This window comes from Phyllobates terribilis, unplaced genomic scaffold (assembly GCF_046119375.1).
Source record: "Phyllobates terribilis strain yellow unplaced genomic scaffold, ASM4611937v1 Scaffold_8__6_contigs__length_399053987, whole genome shotgun sequence".
NCBI lineage: Eukaryota > Metazoa > Chordata > Amphibia > Anura > Dendrobatidae > Phyllobates > Phyllobates terribilis.
In genome coordinates this window covers 180300787-180318260 of record NW_027362768.1, presented here as the reverse complement: position 1 = coordinate 180318260, position 17474 = coordinate 180300787, and the positions used below count along the sequence as shown (strand labels likewise).

The 17474-nt window shown below is 49.4% G+C and overlaps 1 protein-coding gene across 1 annotated transcript in view; it reads left to right on the top strand.

Moving 5' to 3' along the window:
• LRRC40 (leucine rich repeat containing 40) overlaps positions 1-17474 on the top strand; it is a 38619-nt gene that overhangs the window by 19698 nt on the left and 1447 nt on the right. The window contains exons 7-14 of the mRNA XM_073643884.1: positions 8299-8471; positions 9234-9324; positions 9650-9701; positions 13200-13308; positions 14769-14876; positions 16342-16452; positions 16744-16821; positions 17276-17461. Of these exons, the coding sequence (XP_073499985.1) occupies positions 8299-8471; positions 9234-9324; positions 9650-9701; positions 13200-13308; positions 14769-14876; positions 16342-16452; positions 16744-16821; positions 17276-17461 (908 nt within the window). The remainder of the gene's footprint in view (positions 1-8298; positions 8472-9233; positions 9325-9649; positions 9702-13199; positions 13309-14768; positions 14877-16341; positions 16453-16743; positions 16822-17275; positions 17462-17474) is intronic.

Here is a 17474-nt window from a genome sequence, read left to right as displayed (position 1 = left end):
TGAAGGAAGGTGAGGTGTGTGTGTGCGCTCCTGAAGGAAGGTGAGGTGTGTGTGTGTGCTCCTGAAGGTGAGGTGTGTGTGTGTGTGTGTGTGTGTGTGTGTGTGTGTGTGCGCGTGTGCGCGCTCTTGAAGGAAGGTGAGGTGTGTGCGCGCTCTTGAAGAAAGGTGAGGTGTGTGTGTGTGCGCACGCTCCTGAAGGTGAGGTGTGTGCGTACGCTCCTGAAGGTGAGGTGTGTGTGTGTTGCCACGCTCCTGAAGGTGAGGTGTGTGTGTGTTGCCACGCTCCTGAAGGTGAGGTGTGTGTGTGTTGCCACGCTCCTGAAGGTGAGGTGTGTGTGTTGCCGCGCTCCTGAAGGTGAGGTGTGTGTGTTGCCGCGCTCCTGAAGGTGAGGTGTGTGTGTGTGCGCTCCTGAAGGTGAGGTGTGTGTGTGTGTGTGTGTGTGTGTGTGTGTGCGCTCCTGAAGGTGAGGTGTGTGTTGCCGCGCTCCTGAAGGTGAGGTGTGTGTGTGCTCCTGAAGGTGAGGTGTGTGTGTGTGTGTGTGTGTGTGTGTGTGCGCTCCTGAAGGAAGGTGAGGTGTGTGTGCTCCTGAAGGTGAGGTGTGTCTGTGCGCTCCTAAAGGTGAGGTGTGTGTGTGTGTGTGTGTGCGCGCTCTTGAAGGAAGGTGAGGTGTGTGTGCGCGCTCCTGAAGGTGAGGTGTGTGTGCGCGCTCCTGAAGGTGAGGTGTGTGTGTGTGCGCTCCTGAAGGAAGGTGAGGTGTGTGTGTGCGCTCCTGAAGGAAGGTGAGGTGTGTGTGCGTGTGCGCGCTCTTGAAGAAAGGTGAGGTGTGTGTGTGTGCGCACGCTCCTGAAGGTGAGGTGTGTGTGTGCGCTCCTGAAGGTGAGGTGTGTGTGTGTGCGCTTCTGAAGGTGAGGTGTGTGTGTGTTGCCACGCTCCTGAAGGTGAGGTGTGTGTGTTGCCGCGCTCCTGAAGGTGAGGTGTGTGTGTTGCCGCGCTCCTGAAGGTGAGGTGTGTGTGTTGCCGCGCTCCTGAAGGTGAGGTGTGTGTGTGTGTGTGTTGCCGCGCTCCTGAAGGTGAGGTGTGTGTGTGCGCTCCTGAAGGTGAGGTGTGTGTGTGTGTGTGCGCTCCTGAAGGTGAGGTGTGTGTGTGTGCTCCTGAAGGTGAGGTGTGTGTGTGTGCTCCTGAAGGTGAGGTGTGTCTGTGCGCTCCTAAAGGTGAGGTGAGGTGTGTGTGCGCGCTCTTGAAGGAAGGTGAGGTGTGTGTGTGTGTGTGTGCGCGCGCTCCTGAAGGTGAGGTGTGTGTGTGTGTGCGCGCGCTCCTGAAGGTGAGGTGTGTGTGTGTGCGCGCGCTCCTGAAGGTGAGGTGTGTGTGTGTGCGCGCGCTCCTGAAGGTGAGGTGTGTGTGTGTGCGCGCGCTCCTGAAGGTGAGGTGTGTGTGTGTGCGCTCCTGAAGGAAGGTGAGGTGTGTGTGTGTGTGCTCCTGAAGGTGAGGTGTGTGTGTGTGTGCGCGCTCTTGAAGGAAGGTGAGGTGTGTGCGCGCTCTTGAAGAAAGGTGAGGTGTGTGTGTGTGTGCACACGCTCCTGAAGGTGAGGTGTGTGTTGCCACGCTCCTGAAGGTGAGGTGTGTGTTGCCACGCTCCTGAAGGTGAGGTGTGTGTGTTGCCACGCTCCTGAAGGTGAGGTGTGTGTGTGTGTGTGTGTGTGCGCTCCTGAAGGTGAGGTGTGTGCGTGCGCTTCTGAAGGTGAGGTGTGTGTGTGTTGCCACGCTCCTGAAGGTGAGGTGTGTGTGTTGCCACGCTCCTGAAGGTGAGGTGTGTGTGTTGCCACGCTCCTGAAGGTGAGGTGTGTGTGTTGCCACGCTCCTGAAGGTGAGGTGTGTGTGTTGCCACGCTCCTGAAGGTGAGGTGTGTGTGTGTTGCCACGCTCCTGAAGGTGAGGTGTGTGTGTGTGCGCTCCTGAAGGTGAGGTGTGTGTGTTGCCGCGCTCCTGAAGGTGAGGTGTGTGTGTGTTGCCACGCTCCTGAAGGTGAGGTGTGTGTGTGTTGCCGCGCTCCTGAAGGTGAGGTGTGTGTGTGTGTTGCCGCGCTCCTGAAGGTGAGGTGTGTGTGTGTGTTGCCGCGCTCCTGAAGGTGAGGTGTGTGTGTGTTGCCGCGCTCCTGAAGGTGAGGTGTGTGTGTGTTGCCGCGCTCCTGAAGGTGAGGTGTGTGTGTGTTGCCGCGCTCCTGAAGGTGAGGTGTGTGTGTGTGTGTTGCCGCGCTCCTGAAGGTGAGGTGTGTGTGTGTGTGTGCTGCCGCGCTCCTGAAGGTGAGGTGTGTGTGTGTGTGCTGCCGCGCTCCTGAAGGTGAGGTGTGTGTGTGTGCGCTGCCGCGCTCCTGAAGGTGAGGTGTGTGTGTGTGCGCTGCCGCGCTCCTGAAGGTGAGGTGTGTGTGTGTGCGCTGCCGCGCTCCTGAAGGTGAGGTGTGTGTGTGTGTGCGCTGCCGCGCTCCTGAAGGTGAGGTGTGTGTGTGTGCGCGCTGCCGCGCTCCTGAAGGTGAGGTGTGTGTGTGTGTGCGCGCTGCCGTGCTCCTGAAGGTGAGGTGTGTGTGTGTGTTGCCGCGCTCCTGAAGGTGAGGTGTGTGTGTGTGTGTTGCCGCGCTCCTGAAGGTGAGGTGTGTGTGTGTGTGTTGCCGTGCTCCTGAAGGTGAGGTGTGTGTGTGTGTTGCCGCGCTCCTGAAGGTGAGGTGTGTGTGTGTGTGTGTGTGTGTGTGTGTGTGTGTGTGTGTGTGCGCTCTTGAAGGAAGGTGAGGTGTGTGCGCGCTCTTGAAGAAAGGTGAGGTGTGTGTGTGTGTGCGCACGCTCCTGAAGGTGAGGTGTGTGTTGCCACGCTCCTGAAGGTGAGGTGTGTGTTGCCACGCTCCTGAAGGTGAGGTGTGTGTGTTGCCACGCTCCTGAAGGTGAGGTGTGTGTGTGTGTGCGCGCTCCTGAAGGTGAGGTGTGTGTGTGTGTGTGTGTGTGTGTGTGTGCGCGCGCTCTTGAAGGAAGGTGAGGTGTGTGCGCGCTCTTGAAGAAAGGTGAGGTGTGTGTGTGTACGCTCCTGAAGGTGAGGTGTGTGTGTGTGTGTGTGTGTACGCTCCTGAAGGTGAGGTGTGTGTGTGTGCTCCTGAAGGTGAGGTGTGTGTGTGTGTGTTGCCACGCTCCTGAAGGTGAGGTGTGTGTGTTGCCACGCTCCTGAAGGTGAGGTGTGGGTTGCCACGCTCCTGAAGGTGAGGTGTGTGTGTGTTGCCACGCTCCTGAAGGTGAGGTGTGTGTGTTGCCACGCTCCTGAAGGTGAGGTGTGTGTGTTGCCACGCTCCTGAAGGTGAGGTGTGTGTGTTGCCACGCTCCTGAAGGTGAGGTGTGTGTGTTGCCACGCTCCTGAAGGTGAGGTGTGTGTGTTGCCACGCTCCTGAAGGTGAGTTGTGTGTTGCCACGCTCCTGAAGGTGAGGTGAGGTGTGTGTTGCCACGCTCCTGAAGGTGAGGTGTGTGTGCGCTCCTGAAGGTGAGGTGAGGCGTGTGTGTGTGTGCTCCTGAAGGTGAGGTGTGTCTGTGCGCTCCTAAAGGTGAGGTGTGTGTGTGTGTGTGCGCGCTCTTGAAGGAAGGTGAGGTGTGTGTGTGCGCGCTCTTGAAGGAAGGTGAGGTGTGTGTGCGCGCTCCTGAAGGTGAGGTGTGTGTGTGCGCTCCTGAAGGTGAGGTGTGTGTGTGTGTGTGCGCTCCTGAAGGAAGGTGAGGTGTGTGTGTGCGCTCCTGAAGGAAGGTGAGGTGTGTGTGTGCGCTCCTGAAGGAAGGTGAGGTGTGTGTGTGTGTGTGTGTGCGCGCTCTTGAAGGAAGGTGAGGTGTGTGTGCGCGCTCTTGAAGAAAGGTGAGGTGTGTGTGTGTGTGCGCACGCTCCTGAAGGTGAGGTGTGTGTGTGCGCGCTTCTGAAGGTGAGGTGTGTGTGTGTTGCCGCGCTCCTGAAGGTGAGGTGTGTGTGTGTTGCCGCGCTCCTGAAGGTGAGGTGTGTGTGTGTTGCCGCGCTCCTGAAGGTGAGGTGTGTGTGTGTGTGTTGCCGCGCTCCTGAAGGTGAGGTGTGTGTGTGTGTTGCCGCGCTCCTGAAGGTGAGGTGTGTGTGTGTGCTGCCGCGCTCCTGAAGGTGAGGTGTGTGTGTGTGTTGCCACGCTCCTGAAGGTGAGGTGTGTGTGTTGCCGCGCTCCTGAAGGTGAGGTGTGTGTGTTGCCGCGCTCCTGAAGGTGAGGTGTGTGTGTGTTGCCGCGCTCCTGAAGGTGAGGTGTGTGTGTGTTTGTGCGCTCCTGAAGGTGAGGTGTGTGTGTGTGTGTGCTCCTGAAGGTGAGGTGTGTGTGTTGCCGCGCTCCTGAAGGTGAGGTGTGTGTGTGTGTGTTGCCGCGCTCCTGAAGGTGAGGTGTGTGTGTGTGTGCGCTCCTGAAGGTGAGGTGTGTGTGTGTGTGTGCTCCTGAAGGTGAGGTGTGTGTGTTGCCGCCCTCCTGAAGGTGAGGTGTGTGTGTTGCCGCGCTCCTGAATGTGAGGTGTGTGTGTGTGCGCTCCTGAAGGTGAGGTGTGTGTGTGTGCGCTCCTGAAGGTGAGGTGTGTGTGTGTGTGTTGCCGCGCTCCTGAAGGTGAGGTGTGTGTGTGTGTGTGTTGCCGCGCTCCTGAAGGTGAGGTGTGTGTGTGTTGTCGCGCTCCTGAAGGTGAGGTGTGTGTGTGTGTGTGTTGCCGCGCTCCTGAAGGTGAAGTGTGTGTGTGTGTGTGCTGCCGCGCTCCTGAAGGAGAGGTGTGTGTGTGTGTGCGCTGCCGCGCTCCTGAAGGTGAGGTGTGTGTGTGTGTGCTGCCGCGCTCCTGAAGGTGAGGTGTGTGTGTGTGTGTGTGTGTGTTGCCGCGCTCCTGAAGGTGAGGTGTGTGTGTGTGTGTTGCCGCGCTCCTGAAGGTGAGGTGTGTGTGTGTGTGTGTGTTGCCACGCTCCTGAAGGTGAGGTGTGTGTGTGTGTGTGTGTGTGTTGCCACGCTCCTGAAGGTGAGGTGTGTGTGTGTTGCCACGCTCCTGAAGGTGAGGTGTGTGTGTGTGTGTTGCCTCGCTCCTGAAGGTGAGGTGTGTGTGTGTGTGTTGCCGCGCTCCTGAAGGTGAGGTGTGTGTGTGTGTGTGTGTGTTGCCACGCTCCTGAAGGTGAGGTGTGTGTGTGTGTGCGCTCCTGAAGGTGAGGTGTGTGTGTGTGTGTGCTCCTGAAGGTGAGGTGTGTGTGTTGCCGCGCTCCTGAAGGTGAGGTGTGTGTGTTGCCGCGCTCCTGAAGGTGAGGTGTTTGTGTGCGCTCCTGAAGGTGAGGTGTGTGTGTGTGTGTGTGTGCGCTCCTGAAGGTGAGGTGTGTGTGTGTGTGTGTTGCCGCGCTCCTGAAGGTGAGGTGTGTGTGTGTGTGTGTGTTGCCACGCTCCTGAAGGTGAGGTGTGTGTGTGTGTGTGTGTGTGTGTTGCCACGCTCCTGAAGGTGAGGTGTGTGTGTGTGTGTGTGTGTGCGCTCCTGAAGGTGAGGTGTGTGTGTGTGTGTGTTGCCGCGCTCCTGAAGGTGAGGTGTGTGTGTGTGTGTGTGTGTGTTGCCACGCTCCTGAAGGTGAGGTGTGTGTGTGTGTGTGTTGCCACGCTCCTGAAGGTGAGGTGTGTGTGTGTGTGTGTGTTGCCTCGCTCCTGAAGGTGAGGTGTGTGTGTGTGTGTGTGTTGCCGCGCTCCTGAAGGTGAGGTGTGTGTGTGTTGCCGCGCTCCTGAAGGTGAGGTGTGTGTGTGTTGCCGCGCTCCTGAAGGTGAGGTGTGTGTGTGTGTGTGTGTTGCCACGCTCCTGAAGGTGAGGTGTGTGTGTGTGTGTGCGCTCCTGAAGGTGAGGTGTGTGTGTGTGTGTGTGTGTTGTCGCGCTCCTGAAGGTGGTGTGTGTGTTGCCGCGCTCCTGAAGGTGAGGTGTGTGTGTGTGCGCTCCTGAAGGTGAGGTGTGTGTGTGTGTGCTGCCGCGCTCCTGAAGGTGAGGTGTGTGTGTGTGTGTGTTGCCGCGCTCCTGAAGGTGAGGTGTGTGTGTGTGTTGCCGCGCTCCTGAAGGTGAGGTGTGTGTGTGTGTTGCCGCGCTCCTGAAGGTGAGGTGTGTGTGTGTGTGTGTTGCCGCGCTCCTGAAGGTGAGGTGTGTGTGTGTGTGTGCTGCCGCGCTCCTGAAGGTGAGGTGTGTGTGTGTGTGTGTTGCCGCGCTCCTGAAGGTGAGGTGTGTGTGTGTGTGTTGCCGCGCTCCTGAAGGTGAGGTGTGTGTGTTGCCGCGCTCCTGAAGGTGAGGTGTGTGTGTGTGTGTGTTGCCGCGCTCCTGAAGGTGAGGCGTGTGTGTGTGTGTGTGTGTGTTGCCACGCTCCTGAAGGTGAGGTGTGTGTGTGTGTTGCCTCGCTCCTGAAGGTGAGGTGTGTGTGTGTGTGTTGCCGCGCTCCTGAAGGTGAGGTGTGTGTGTGTGTGTGTGTTGCCACGCTCCTGAAGGTGAGGTGTGTGTGTGTGTTGCCACGCTCCTGAAGGTGAGGTGTGTGTTGCCACGCTCCTGAAGGTGAGGTGTGTGTGTGTGTGCGCTCCTGAAGGTGAGGTGTGTGTGTGTTGCCACGCTCCTGAAGGTGAGGTGTGTGTGTGTGTGTGTGTGTGTGTGTGCTCCTGAAGGAAGGTGAGGTGTGTGTGTGTGTGCTCCTGAAGGAAGGTGAGGTGTGTGTGTGTGCTCCTGAAGGAAGGTGAGGTGTGTGTGTGTGCTCCTGAAGGAAGGTGAGGTGTGTGTGTGTGCTCCTGAAGGAAGGTGAGGTGTGTGTGTGTGCTCCTGAAGGAAGGTGAGGTGTGTGTGTGTGCTCCTGAAGGAAGGTGAGGTGTGTGTGTGTGCTCCTGAAGGAAGGTGAGGTGTGTGTGTGTGCTCCTGAAGGAAGGTGAGGTGTGTGTGTGTGTGTGTGTTGCCACGCTCCTGAAGGTGAGGTGTGTGTGTGTGTGCTCCTGAAGGTGAGGTATGTGTGTTGCCACGCTCCTGAAGGTGAGGTGTGTGTGTGTGTGTGCTCCTGAAGGTGAGGTGTGTGTGTTGCCGCGCTCCTGAAGGAAGGTGAGGTGTGTGGGCACTCCTGAAGGAAGGTGAGGTGTGTGTGTGTGTGTGCTCCTGAAGGAAGGTGAGGTGTGTGTGTGTGCGCTCCTGAAGGAAGGTGAGGTGTGTGTGTGTGCGCTCCTGAAGGAAGGTGAGGTGTGTGTGTGTGTGTGTGCGCGCTCCTGAAGGTGAGGTGTGTGTGTGCGCGCTCCTGAAGGTGAGGTGTGTGTGTGTGCGCTCCTGAAGGTGAGGTGTGTGTGTGTGCGCTCCTGAAGGTGAGGGGTGTGTGTGCGCTCCTGAAGGTGAGGTGTGTGTGTGTGCGCTCCTGAAGGTGAGGTGTGTGTGTGTGCGCTCCTGAAGGTGAGGTGTGTGTGTGTGCGCTCCTGAAGGTGAGGTGTGTGTGTGTGCGCTCCTGAAGGTGAGGTGTGTGTGTGTGCGCTCCTGAAGGTGAGGTGTGTGTGTGTGCGCTCCTGAAGGTGTGAGGTGTGTGTGTGTGCGCTCCTGAAGGTGAGGTGTGTGTGTGTGTGTGCGCTCCTGAAGGTGAGGTGTGTGTGTGTGCGCTCCTGAAGGTGAGGTGTGTGTGTGTGCGCTCCTGAAGGTGATATGTGTGTGTGTGCGCTCCTGAAGGAAGGTGATGTGTGTGTGTGTGTGCGCTCCTGAAGGTGAGGTGATGCGTGTGTGTGCGCTCCTGAAGGAAGGTGACGTGTGTGTGTGCGCGGGCGCTCCTGAAGGAAGGTGACGTGTGTGTGTGCGCGGGCGCTCCTGAAGGAGGGTGACGTGTGCGCGGGCGCTCCTGAAGGAGGGTGACGTGTGTGTGTGTGTGTGTGTGTGTGCGGGCGCCTTACTGAATGACCACGTATGACCGCTCCACACGTTGGGTGATTATTTGGGTTGCACCAGTCCTGAGGGGTTTTGTCCGCTCCTTTACCGGTGCTGTGATTACAAGACCCTGCTCCATTGAAAATCTGAGACTGACAGCGATAGCGAGCGCTGAACTCTAATATCTCCGTCAGTGCCGCAGAGGTTGCATGGAGCGGCCCTGGACCTTGCACCTCCCCATCTGTTCTCATTGTCTCTGAAGGCCACGTGGACACCAGTGATCGCCTGTCCTGTGCGAAGGTCATAAGTTGTGTTAACACCCCGTAATGGATGAGACTTGTGGGCCGTCGTGTGACATTTTATTAATTCTTATTAATTGATAATCTAATCCACGCCACATTAACCCTTCAGGAGCTGCACGTCGGTCACAATCAGATACAGACGCTGGGCCCCCAGCACTTGTCTCACCTGAGCTGTCTCTGCATATTGGAGCTGCGGGATAATAAGCTGAAGATCCTACCTGATGAAATCGCTCTACTGAAAGGACTGGAGCGGCTGGACTTGTCCAATAATGACCTGGGCAGGTGAGAGACATGACCGTAGTGTTATGTGATGTGTATCTGCAAACTCTGGGGGCCACCAAATCAGGAGAATTTACTAAGGAATGACCGAGACAAGAACACGAGTAAGAGAGACGACACCAGGACATCTTAGTGGGGTGAGGCATCAGTATAGGGGTCTTCCTCAGCTTACATAGCAAAGCTCCTGAAGGTGAGCCACATAGAGAAATGGTCAGAAATTGGAAACAAAAATAAAAACACCCTGCAAGCTGGTGACCGCATCAATTCTTCTAGGTAGACTTTGGCAGGAGGTTGTTCCAAACATCTTGGAGAACTGAGCCCAGATCTTCTGTGCATGAGGATTGTGCAGATCCTTCTGTCTCCCACAGAGTCCTCATCTCACATCATCCAGTCTGTCTGGGATCACATGAAGAGACAGAAGGATCCGCACAAGCCTCATACACAGAAGATCTGGGGTCAGTTCTCCAAGATGTTTGGGACAACCTCCTGCTGAGATCCTCCATAACCTGTGTACAATGGACAGAGAAGTGATGGAGGTGACGGGCGGTCACCAACTACTGATGGGATTTATTTTGTCTTTTGATCATTCACTTTGCTTTTTTTTTTTAATTCATAAAAATAAACTATTAACACTTCTAATTTTGGAATCTTCTTACTCTGCATATTTTTTTCTCACATCTGCCTAAAACTTTAGTGCTGTTTGTTCGTTCTTTGGGAAGTTTTGGATGTGACCTCTTTGCTCTTTTCGCTGTTTTTTCCTTGCAGTCTGCCTAGTTCCCTCGCAAATCTGCCAAATTTAAAGTCCCTTCAGCTGGAGGGCAATCCCCTGAGGGGCATCAGGAGGGACCTGCTGAGCGTGAGTAACACCAGACATTTTGGGTGTAGTCTTCCTGGACCTGTATCTAATACTCATGTTGTAGATAAGGGTTTTATTAGTTCTGAGATGTTATAGTCGGGTGGTTCCCATCTGCGGAGATCAGACGCTGCTGCCTGATATTCAGAAGAGATGGAGTTGGTTTGATTTTCTTAATATATCCTGTTTGTTTTTAGAGATGTATTCATATATTATTCATTATATCAAAAATCTCTAGAACAGGGTTTCCCTATTCTTCAAGTATTGGTGAAACTCTGGGAAACTAATATCTAATTTTTAATTATTTTGTACCATTTCCAAATTTTAGAAAGGTACCCAGGAACTACTAAAGTATTTGAGAGGCAGAATGCAAGTCCCAGGTAATTCTATTTTCTAGCAGGTTGGTAAGTGATGATATTATATGTATGTATGTATATGTGTGTGTGTATATGTATGTATGTATGTATATGTGTGTGTGTATATATATATATGTATGTATATGTGTGTGTGTATATATATGTATGTATGTATATGTGTGTGTGTATATATATGTATGTATGTATATGTGTGTGTGTATATATATATATGTATATATATATGTGTGTGTGTGTGTATATATATATATGTATATATATATGTGTGTGTGTATATATATATATATATATATATATATATATATGTGTGTGTATATATATATATATGTATATATATGTGTGTGTGTATATATATATATGTATATATATATATGTGTATATATATATATATATATATGTATATATATATATATGTGTGTGTATATATATATATATATATGTGTGTGTATATATATATATATGTATATATATATATATGTATATATATATATGTGTATATATATATATATATATATATATATATATATATATATATATATATATATATATATATATATATATGTGTGTATATATATATATGTGTATATATATATATAATATACATACATACATACAGTGCCTACAAGTAGTATTCAACCCCCTGCAGATTTAGCTGGTTTGATAAGATGCAAATAAGTTAGAGCCTTCAAACTGCAAACGAGAGTAGGTTTTATGAACAGAAGCATAAATCTTACAAACCAAAAAGTTATGTTGCTCAGTTGAATTTTATTACATTTTAAACATAAAAGTGTGGGTCAATTATTATACAACCCCTATGTTTAATATTTTGTGGAATAACCCTTGTTTGCAATTACAGCTAATAATCGTCTTTTATAAGACCTGATCAGGCCGGCACAGGTCTGTGGAGTTATCTTGGCCCACTCCTCCATGCAGATCTTCTCCAAGTTATCTAGGTTTTTTGGGTGTCTCATGTGGACTTTATTCTTGAGCTCCTTCCACAAGTTTTCAATTGGGTTAAGGTCAGGAGACTGACTAGGCCACTCCAACACCTTGACTTTTTCCCTCTTGAACCAGGCCTTGGTTTTCTTGGCTGTGTACTTTGGGTCGTTGTCTTGTTGGAAGATGAAATTACGACCCATCTTAAGATCCTTGATGGAGGAGCGGAGGTTCTTGGCCAAAATCTCCAGGTAGGCCGTGCTATCCATCTTCCCATGGATGCGGACCAGATGGCCAGGCCCCTTGGCAGAGAAACAGCCCCACAGCATGATGCTGCCGCCACCATGCTTGACTGTAGGGATGGTATTCTTGGGGTCGTATGCAGTGCCATCCAGTCTCCAAACGTCACGTGTGTGGTTGGCACCAAAGATCTCAATCTTGGTCTCATCAGACCATAGAACCTTGAACCAGTCTGTCTCAGAGTCCTCCAAGTGATCATGAGCAAACTGTAGACGAGCCTTGACATGACGCTTTGAAAGTAAAGGTACCTTACGGGCTCGTCTGGAACGGAGACCATTGCGGTGGAGTACGTTACTTATGGTATTGACTGAAACCAATGTTCCCACTGCCATGAGATCTTCCCGGAGCTCCTTCCTTGTTGTCCTTGGGTTAGCCTTGACTCTTCGGACAAGCCTGGCCTCGGCACGGGAGGACACTTTCAAAGGCTGTCCAGGCCGTGGAAGGCTAACAGTAGTTCCATAAGCCTTCCACTTACGGATGATGCTCCCAACAGTGGAGACAGGTAGGCCCAACTCCTTGGAAAGGGTTTTGTACCCCTTGCCAGCCTTGTGACCCTCCACGATCTTGTCTCTGATGGCCTTGGAATGCTCCTTTGTCTTTCCCATGTTGACCATGTCTGAGTGCTGTTCACAAGTTTGAGGAGGGTCTTAAATAGTCAGAAAAGGCTGGCAAAAGAGATCTTTAATCCACACATGTGAAGCTCATTATTCTTTGCCTGAACTACTTCTTAATACTTTAGGGGGACCAAACAGAATTCTTGTGGTTTGAGGGGCTGAATAATAAATGACACTCTGAATTAACCTTTTAAGTTTTAAAAAAAAACAAACAAAACAAAAACAAAATTTGCTGCAGTGCATTTCCCACTTCCAGGCTGATCTACAGTACAAATGTCACAATGCCAAGTTAATTCCGCATGTGTCAACCAGCTAAATCTGCAGGGGGTTGAATACTACTTGTAGGCACTGTATGTATGTATGTGTATATATATATATATATATATATATATATATATATATATATATATATATATATATATATATATATATATATATATATATATATATATATATATATATATATATATATATATATATATATATATAATATAAATATAATATAATTTTTTTTTTTTTCCTCATTCGATTGCTGAGTGTCACGACATTACCTGATTCAGAGTTTTGCATGTTGGCATATCGCTCGTGGATATTACAGTGGAGTTTTTAGAGTGAAGTTCACTCAGTGTTTAACAAAGGTGGAAAGTTTTGGCAATCCTAAGATGTATAAAATTTAACCACTTCTTGCTACCAATTTTCATTTTTCCACTTATGTTCTTTCTTTTAACAAAAGCCCAAACTTTTAATTTTCCATTAATCCACCTAAAAGCTTGTTTTTTGGGGTTTTTTTTTTGCAAGTTTTTTTTTTTTTTTTTTATGACACCATTCACTTTACCATATATTGTAAGGAAAGAATTCCAAGTGTCACGAAATGGTAAAAAAAATAAATAAAAAAAATGACAGTCTCACCATTGTTTTTTCATTTAGATTTACACGGCAGTCATTGTGTGGTGGTGGTGGTGGTAATAATGACTGGGCAGTTTGATTCCCAAGTCAGTGCCATTACTGTCATATCAAACTTATTTTCTGCGCCTTAGGGGGAGGGGGCAGGTGTGTGCACAAAAGGACACCTGCACTGTTTTCAAGCTATTTTAATATTAAAAGTGTCATTTAAAGGGATTGTTTAATCTCATTTAATAAGGTAAAATTGCAAAGTGCTTGTAAAAAACAAGCAACATTACAATTTACATCTCATAAAAAAAAGTCCTCTTTAAAAACGGAGGGATTATTTTTATTTCTATAGTTGGAGTCATTGCCTAGGTAACCAGCTTTCCTAGGTAATTAGATGCCAATCGTAGGCTCTAGGCAGGTCTGAACTGTCAGTCAACAGGAGCGCATCATCCCTCTGAAAACCAGGAGGCTGGGAACGGTGCGCTCCTGCAGACAGAAGATTTGACAAACCCTTCAGGGGGTTAATTATCAGCGTTCGGAGATGGGGTCCGATTATTGCAGCGAGACATTGGAGCCAGCTGTATGACACAGCCAGCACCCTGTGTGTGTCGAGCAGATTCGGCTCCTGGGTTGGCGCCATACACTCGTCCCTTACCTGTAACCTGTGTATGTAATATATAAAACACACTTACTCTTTTATAAGACTCCCAAAAACTAACTAAAGATATTTGTGCCGAGGATAACGTCCGCGCTTGTGTTGCAGATCCAAAGTCTGTGCCAGGAGAGGCTCCATCAGTGACGGCCATGACGATGCCAAGCGATGCCCTTGTGAATACTCATGCCATCGCCACATTGAAGACCCTGGAGTACAGGTAGGATAACGCTGTAGGTTTTTTTTTTTGACAGTTTTTTTGTAGAAAAAAATAAAAATATATAAAACTGATTTGGTGCACAAAGCAGTTCCCTCTGCAGGGTGTCATTGGTGTACAAGTGAAATATTTTTCTTCTTGTAATACCATAGTAGGCAATTTGTACTAATCTTTTATACCAAAGACGTCCAATAAGACAGAGGGCGGAGGAGTCTCCTAACGGTCCATAATCTGAAAGTTAAGGGTGAAGAGAAATACGGGGCCTGAATGGCTTCCAGGTCCTCAGCGACCGGAGGAGTCGCCTAACGGTCCATAATCTGAAAGTTAGGGGTGAAGGTCCTCAGTGACCGCTCCAGGAAGTTTTTATACTTTTCGATAAGTTGCTGATCTGATATGATGGAGCTGCCTGACTTAAGGGGTCTTAAAGATACCCAACCCTTTCCCATTCCCCAACTAAAGTGAGGGGACTGGAGGCTCAGGGGGAACATAGCGGTGGCTCCATGGTATGATGGTGCAGGATGGGGCTGAGTGTTCTTAGACCAGAAAAGAGCGTGAATGTTTAAGGACTTATGTAGAAAGGACTCAATGCTTTACCCACAGGGAGACCTCCGATGTGACCTTTATAGCAGCGGGAAAGACGTGGATCTGATGAACCACGAGTCTTTTGTGGCCGTGCATTTGTTTTTCTTTGATGCGAGGTGTCTGCTCATATAAATTAGTTGGGTCCTAATATCTCTGGGTCTAAATGGAGCATGGCGACAGCAAAATAAATATAATATTTAGGTTAAGTGTCCATTTTATTGATTAGATACGCTCAATCCAGGAAAGGGATTTGGGGTCGAGCAGCCATTATTTGTGTGATTGGAGGTGGATAGTTGCACTTGTATAAGGAGTCCAAGGAAGGGGTAAGTTTTACCCAAGTAGGAGATTAATTTTGGTTGTGCCTTGAATGCAAGTGTAATACATTTTTTTTAATTCGTCTTGATTTTTTCTGATGGATGCACTGAACATGATCTAATGTCATTAGATAGACCAGTAATATTTGATACTAGCAGCTGACATTGGGGACATAAGCTGCAAAGTGAGCGCCATCTTACATATCCAGACAGGTGGAGACTTGGCGACTCTGCATTGTCTGATAGACCGAGGTCCTAAATGGGTGACCCCACTGTATGACGTCCTAATGACAGCACATATGGAAATGGGATGTTAGGTGATTGTCCTATTATCATGTAGCGTGAAGCCACAGAAAGGCAAAATCTGTGTCTGTTCGGTCGGATAAACGGATAGAAGATATATTTTCTGTTCTGTACATTAGAGACCTCGGTGTAGTCGGTCTCTGACGACTCATAGTCCAATCTTTGCATATATGTAATGTTTTATGTGCGACCCAGAACAGATTGCAGAAAAGCTGTGACAGAACCTGGTACACAGAGGCTAAAGTCTGATTATTTTTCTTGCAGCGAGAAGCAAGCAGCGCTCATCCCTGACGCCGTATTCAATGCCATCGGGAGCTCCCACATCACTATTGTAAACTTCAGCAAAAATCAGCTGACTGAGGTTCCTGCCAGGTAAAATCTTATGTACGATGTTCCGTATAAACCTGTCTCTCCACTACTTATAAAAGGACATAGAGAAGCTGATACCTAGCGCTCCCTGGAACAACAGACGGAGCAAGTGCATTTATTATTTTAAAGATGTAGTCCTGAAAAACAAGTTGTCCCTTTTAAATAGGGGGATAACTTGCTCATCGCTGGAGGGCCCGACAATCCCGAGATCGAGCTCTGCAGTCGGCCTGTAATGGAGCGGGACCTCTGCTCCATTCATTGCCCATAAGGCTTCCGGAAATAGCGAAGTCCATCATTAATGAATGGTGCGGAGGTCGATCATGTGCAGCTCGAGTGTATATAATAAATATATATGCATCTTTCTTCTGTATGAATTACAGTAAGGTGTAAGGATCTTTCTAGGAAATCCTTGAAGTTTCCCTCACCGGCCTCTTATAGGTGAACGGCGTTCATGAACCTCAGCGATATTGTAAGAATTGGTAAAATATGGGGGGAGTAGAATCCAAATGATATTCTGAGATCTTTACGAGCAGCGGGGAAAGTGGTGGATAATTTCCCAGCACTTTCAGAGTCGAGAGCCTGCCTCGTCGAGAGTCCTTGACATGAATTTTAAAACCTTCCCACTTAGTGTCAAGAGATTCCCGTGTTTTCTCCCGGGTGTCTTTATCTTGCAGGGATGCTTTATCGGCTGCACTTGGAGCTGGTTTATTTTTATTTTTTCATCATCTTGTTCCAAAACTGAGAGGAGGAGTTTGCATGGGGCACCAGACACGGGGGGGCGGCTTTAGTCCTCTGCACAGCAGGTGGTCAGAGCGCCGCTGTGCAGGGAAAAACGCTGCGATGATAGTGGGTGTAACTCGCTGCAGAGATTCACATCCTTGCATTTATTGGTAAGTTGTCGCTCCAGAATCGCTGTTATTTTCTCCCCGTTTACATAAAAGCTTTTTAAGGAGAATATAGAAGTGACCGGTATGATCATGGTAGATCCACCTCCAGGACCCCCAATGATCATGAGGGTAAACTGGTGATCTAGCACAGTGTCCTCACTTAGTTTCATTGCACTGCAACGCTGTGTTACCATGAATAGCCTGATCACCAGGAGTGGCGCTGTGGGAAAGAAGACGTGCAACAGGCACAACTGCTGCCCCTTTATTCTCAGCATTGGTGGGCTTCTCAGAGGCTGATCTTGGCAATATGCCATCACTTATGACAAATGATTTTCAGAATAGAGGGTCTTTGCAGACCTCGGACCCCTCTTTGGTAGAGGTTTCAGATGCATTAATGTCAGTGTGATCCCTGTGTCATATTCTTGGCTTCTTTTAGCTTTTACATATACAGCTGTATTTGGATTGGAAAACGTGGAATCTGGCACATGTCGGATCTTAATAAAGGAAGTTCAGACCCTAAAAGTAACTTAAGTGACGGCGTTCACGGATTATATCATCTCACTTTTGTGCTTTATTCACAGGATCGTAGAACTGAGAGACTCGGTGTGCGACGTCAGCTTTGGCTTCAATAAAATCCCGACAATCCCGCTCCACCTGTGCATGCTACAGAAGCTGACGCACCTAGACATGAGGCGAGTGCGGCCCTGTGCTATGCGCCATGATGGGCTGTGGTGGTCTCCAGAGTTGGGCAACCACAGCCTTTAGACGAGGGGGGGAAAAGACCCTTTCTCTAATGTCTTGCAACCTCAGCGCACATCCCTGTTGGCTCCGGATAGGCTTCCATGGTCTAGAACGGCACGTGACCTGGTGACACTAACCTGCAAGGGGACAGTTTAATGTTCAGTGCCCGGTGTGATATCCATGTATTGCTAAGTCTATAAATTCATATTAGTTATCTATTTTATTATTTTTTTTAAATTCAGGAATAACCTTCTCGTGTCTCTCCCTGACGAGCTGGAGGCGCTGATTCGGCTGCAGTCCATCATCCTTTCTTTTAACAGGTCAGTAAATCTTTTCCCCGCTCTGCCAGTGGTATGTATTCTACTGACGGATGAGACCTTTACTGCGGAAGATTGGTCCTGTCAAGTCCCAGGATATAATTCTATTCCAGGATCTTGTGTTCTCGATTATCAGGGTAAGGGTGTGTGTTTTTTGGTGTTGGGCTATCCTTCTGCGCTGTGGAGAGCACACGGACCGATTAAGTTTATGTGCCAGTGCACACGAGCGATTTACCACAAGGACCGACTGCAGCAATTGGAGCCAGCTCCTGTTCCCGGCTGAGCGTGCATACAGCGGTGTGCGTGCCCATAGACTTCCTATTAAGCCTGTTACACTGCTGTGTGCACGCTCATGCAGGGTATAACAGTCTAGTTTCATCTAAATTGTACTTACAGGTAAAGCAAAAAGTAGTAAAATTGCCAGATATTCAGATTTTTCGTCTTGCATCTTTTTTAGATTTAAAACATTCCCTGATGTTCTGTACCGGATCCCCACCCTGGAGACCATACTCATCAGCACCAATCAGATCGGATCCATCGATCCTCTCCAGCTGATCAAGCTTACCAAACTTTCCACACTGGACCTCCAGAATAACGACCTCCTGCAAATCCCTCCGGAGCTGGGAAACTGCGAAAGTCTTAGGTGAGAAGCAAAA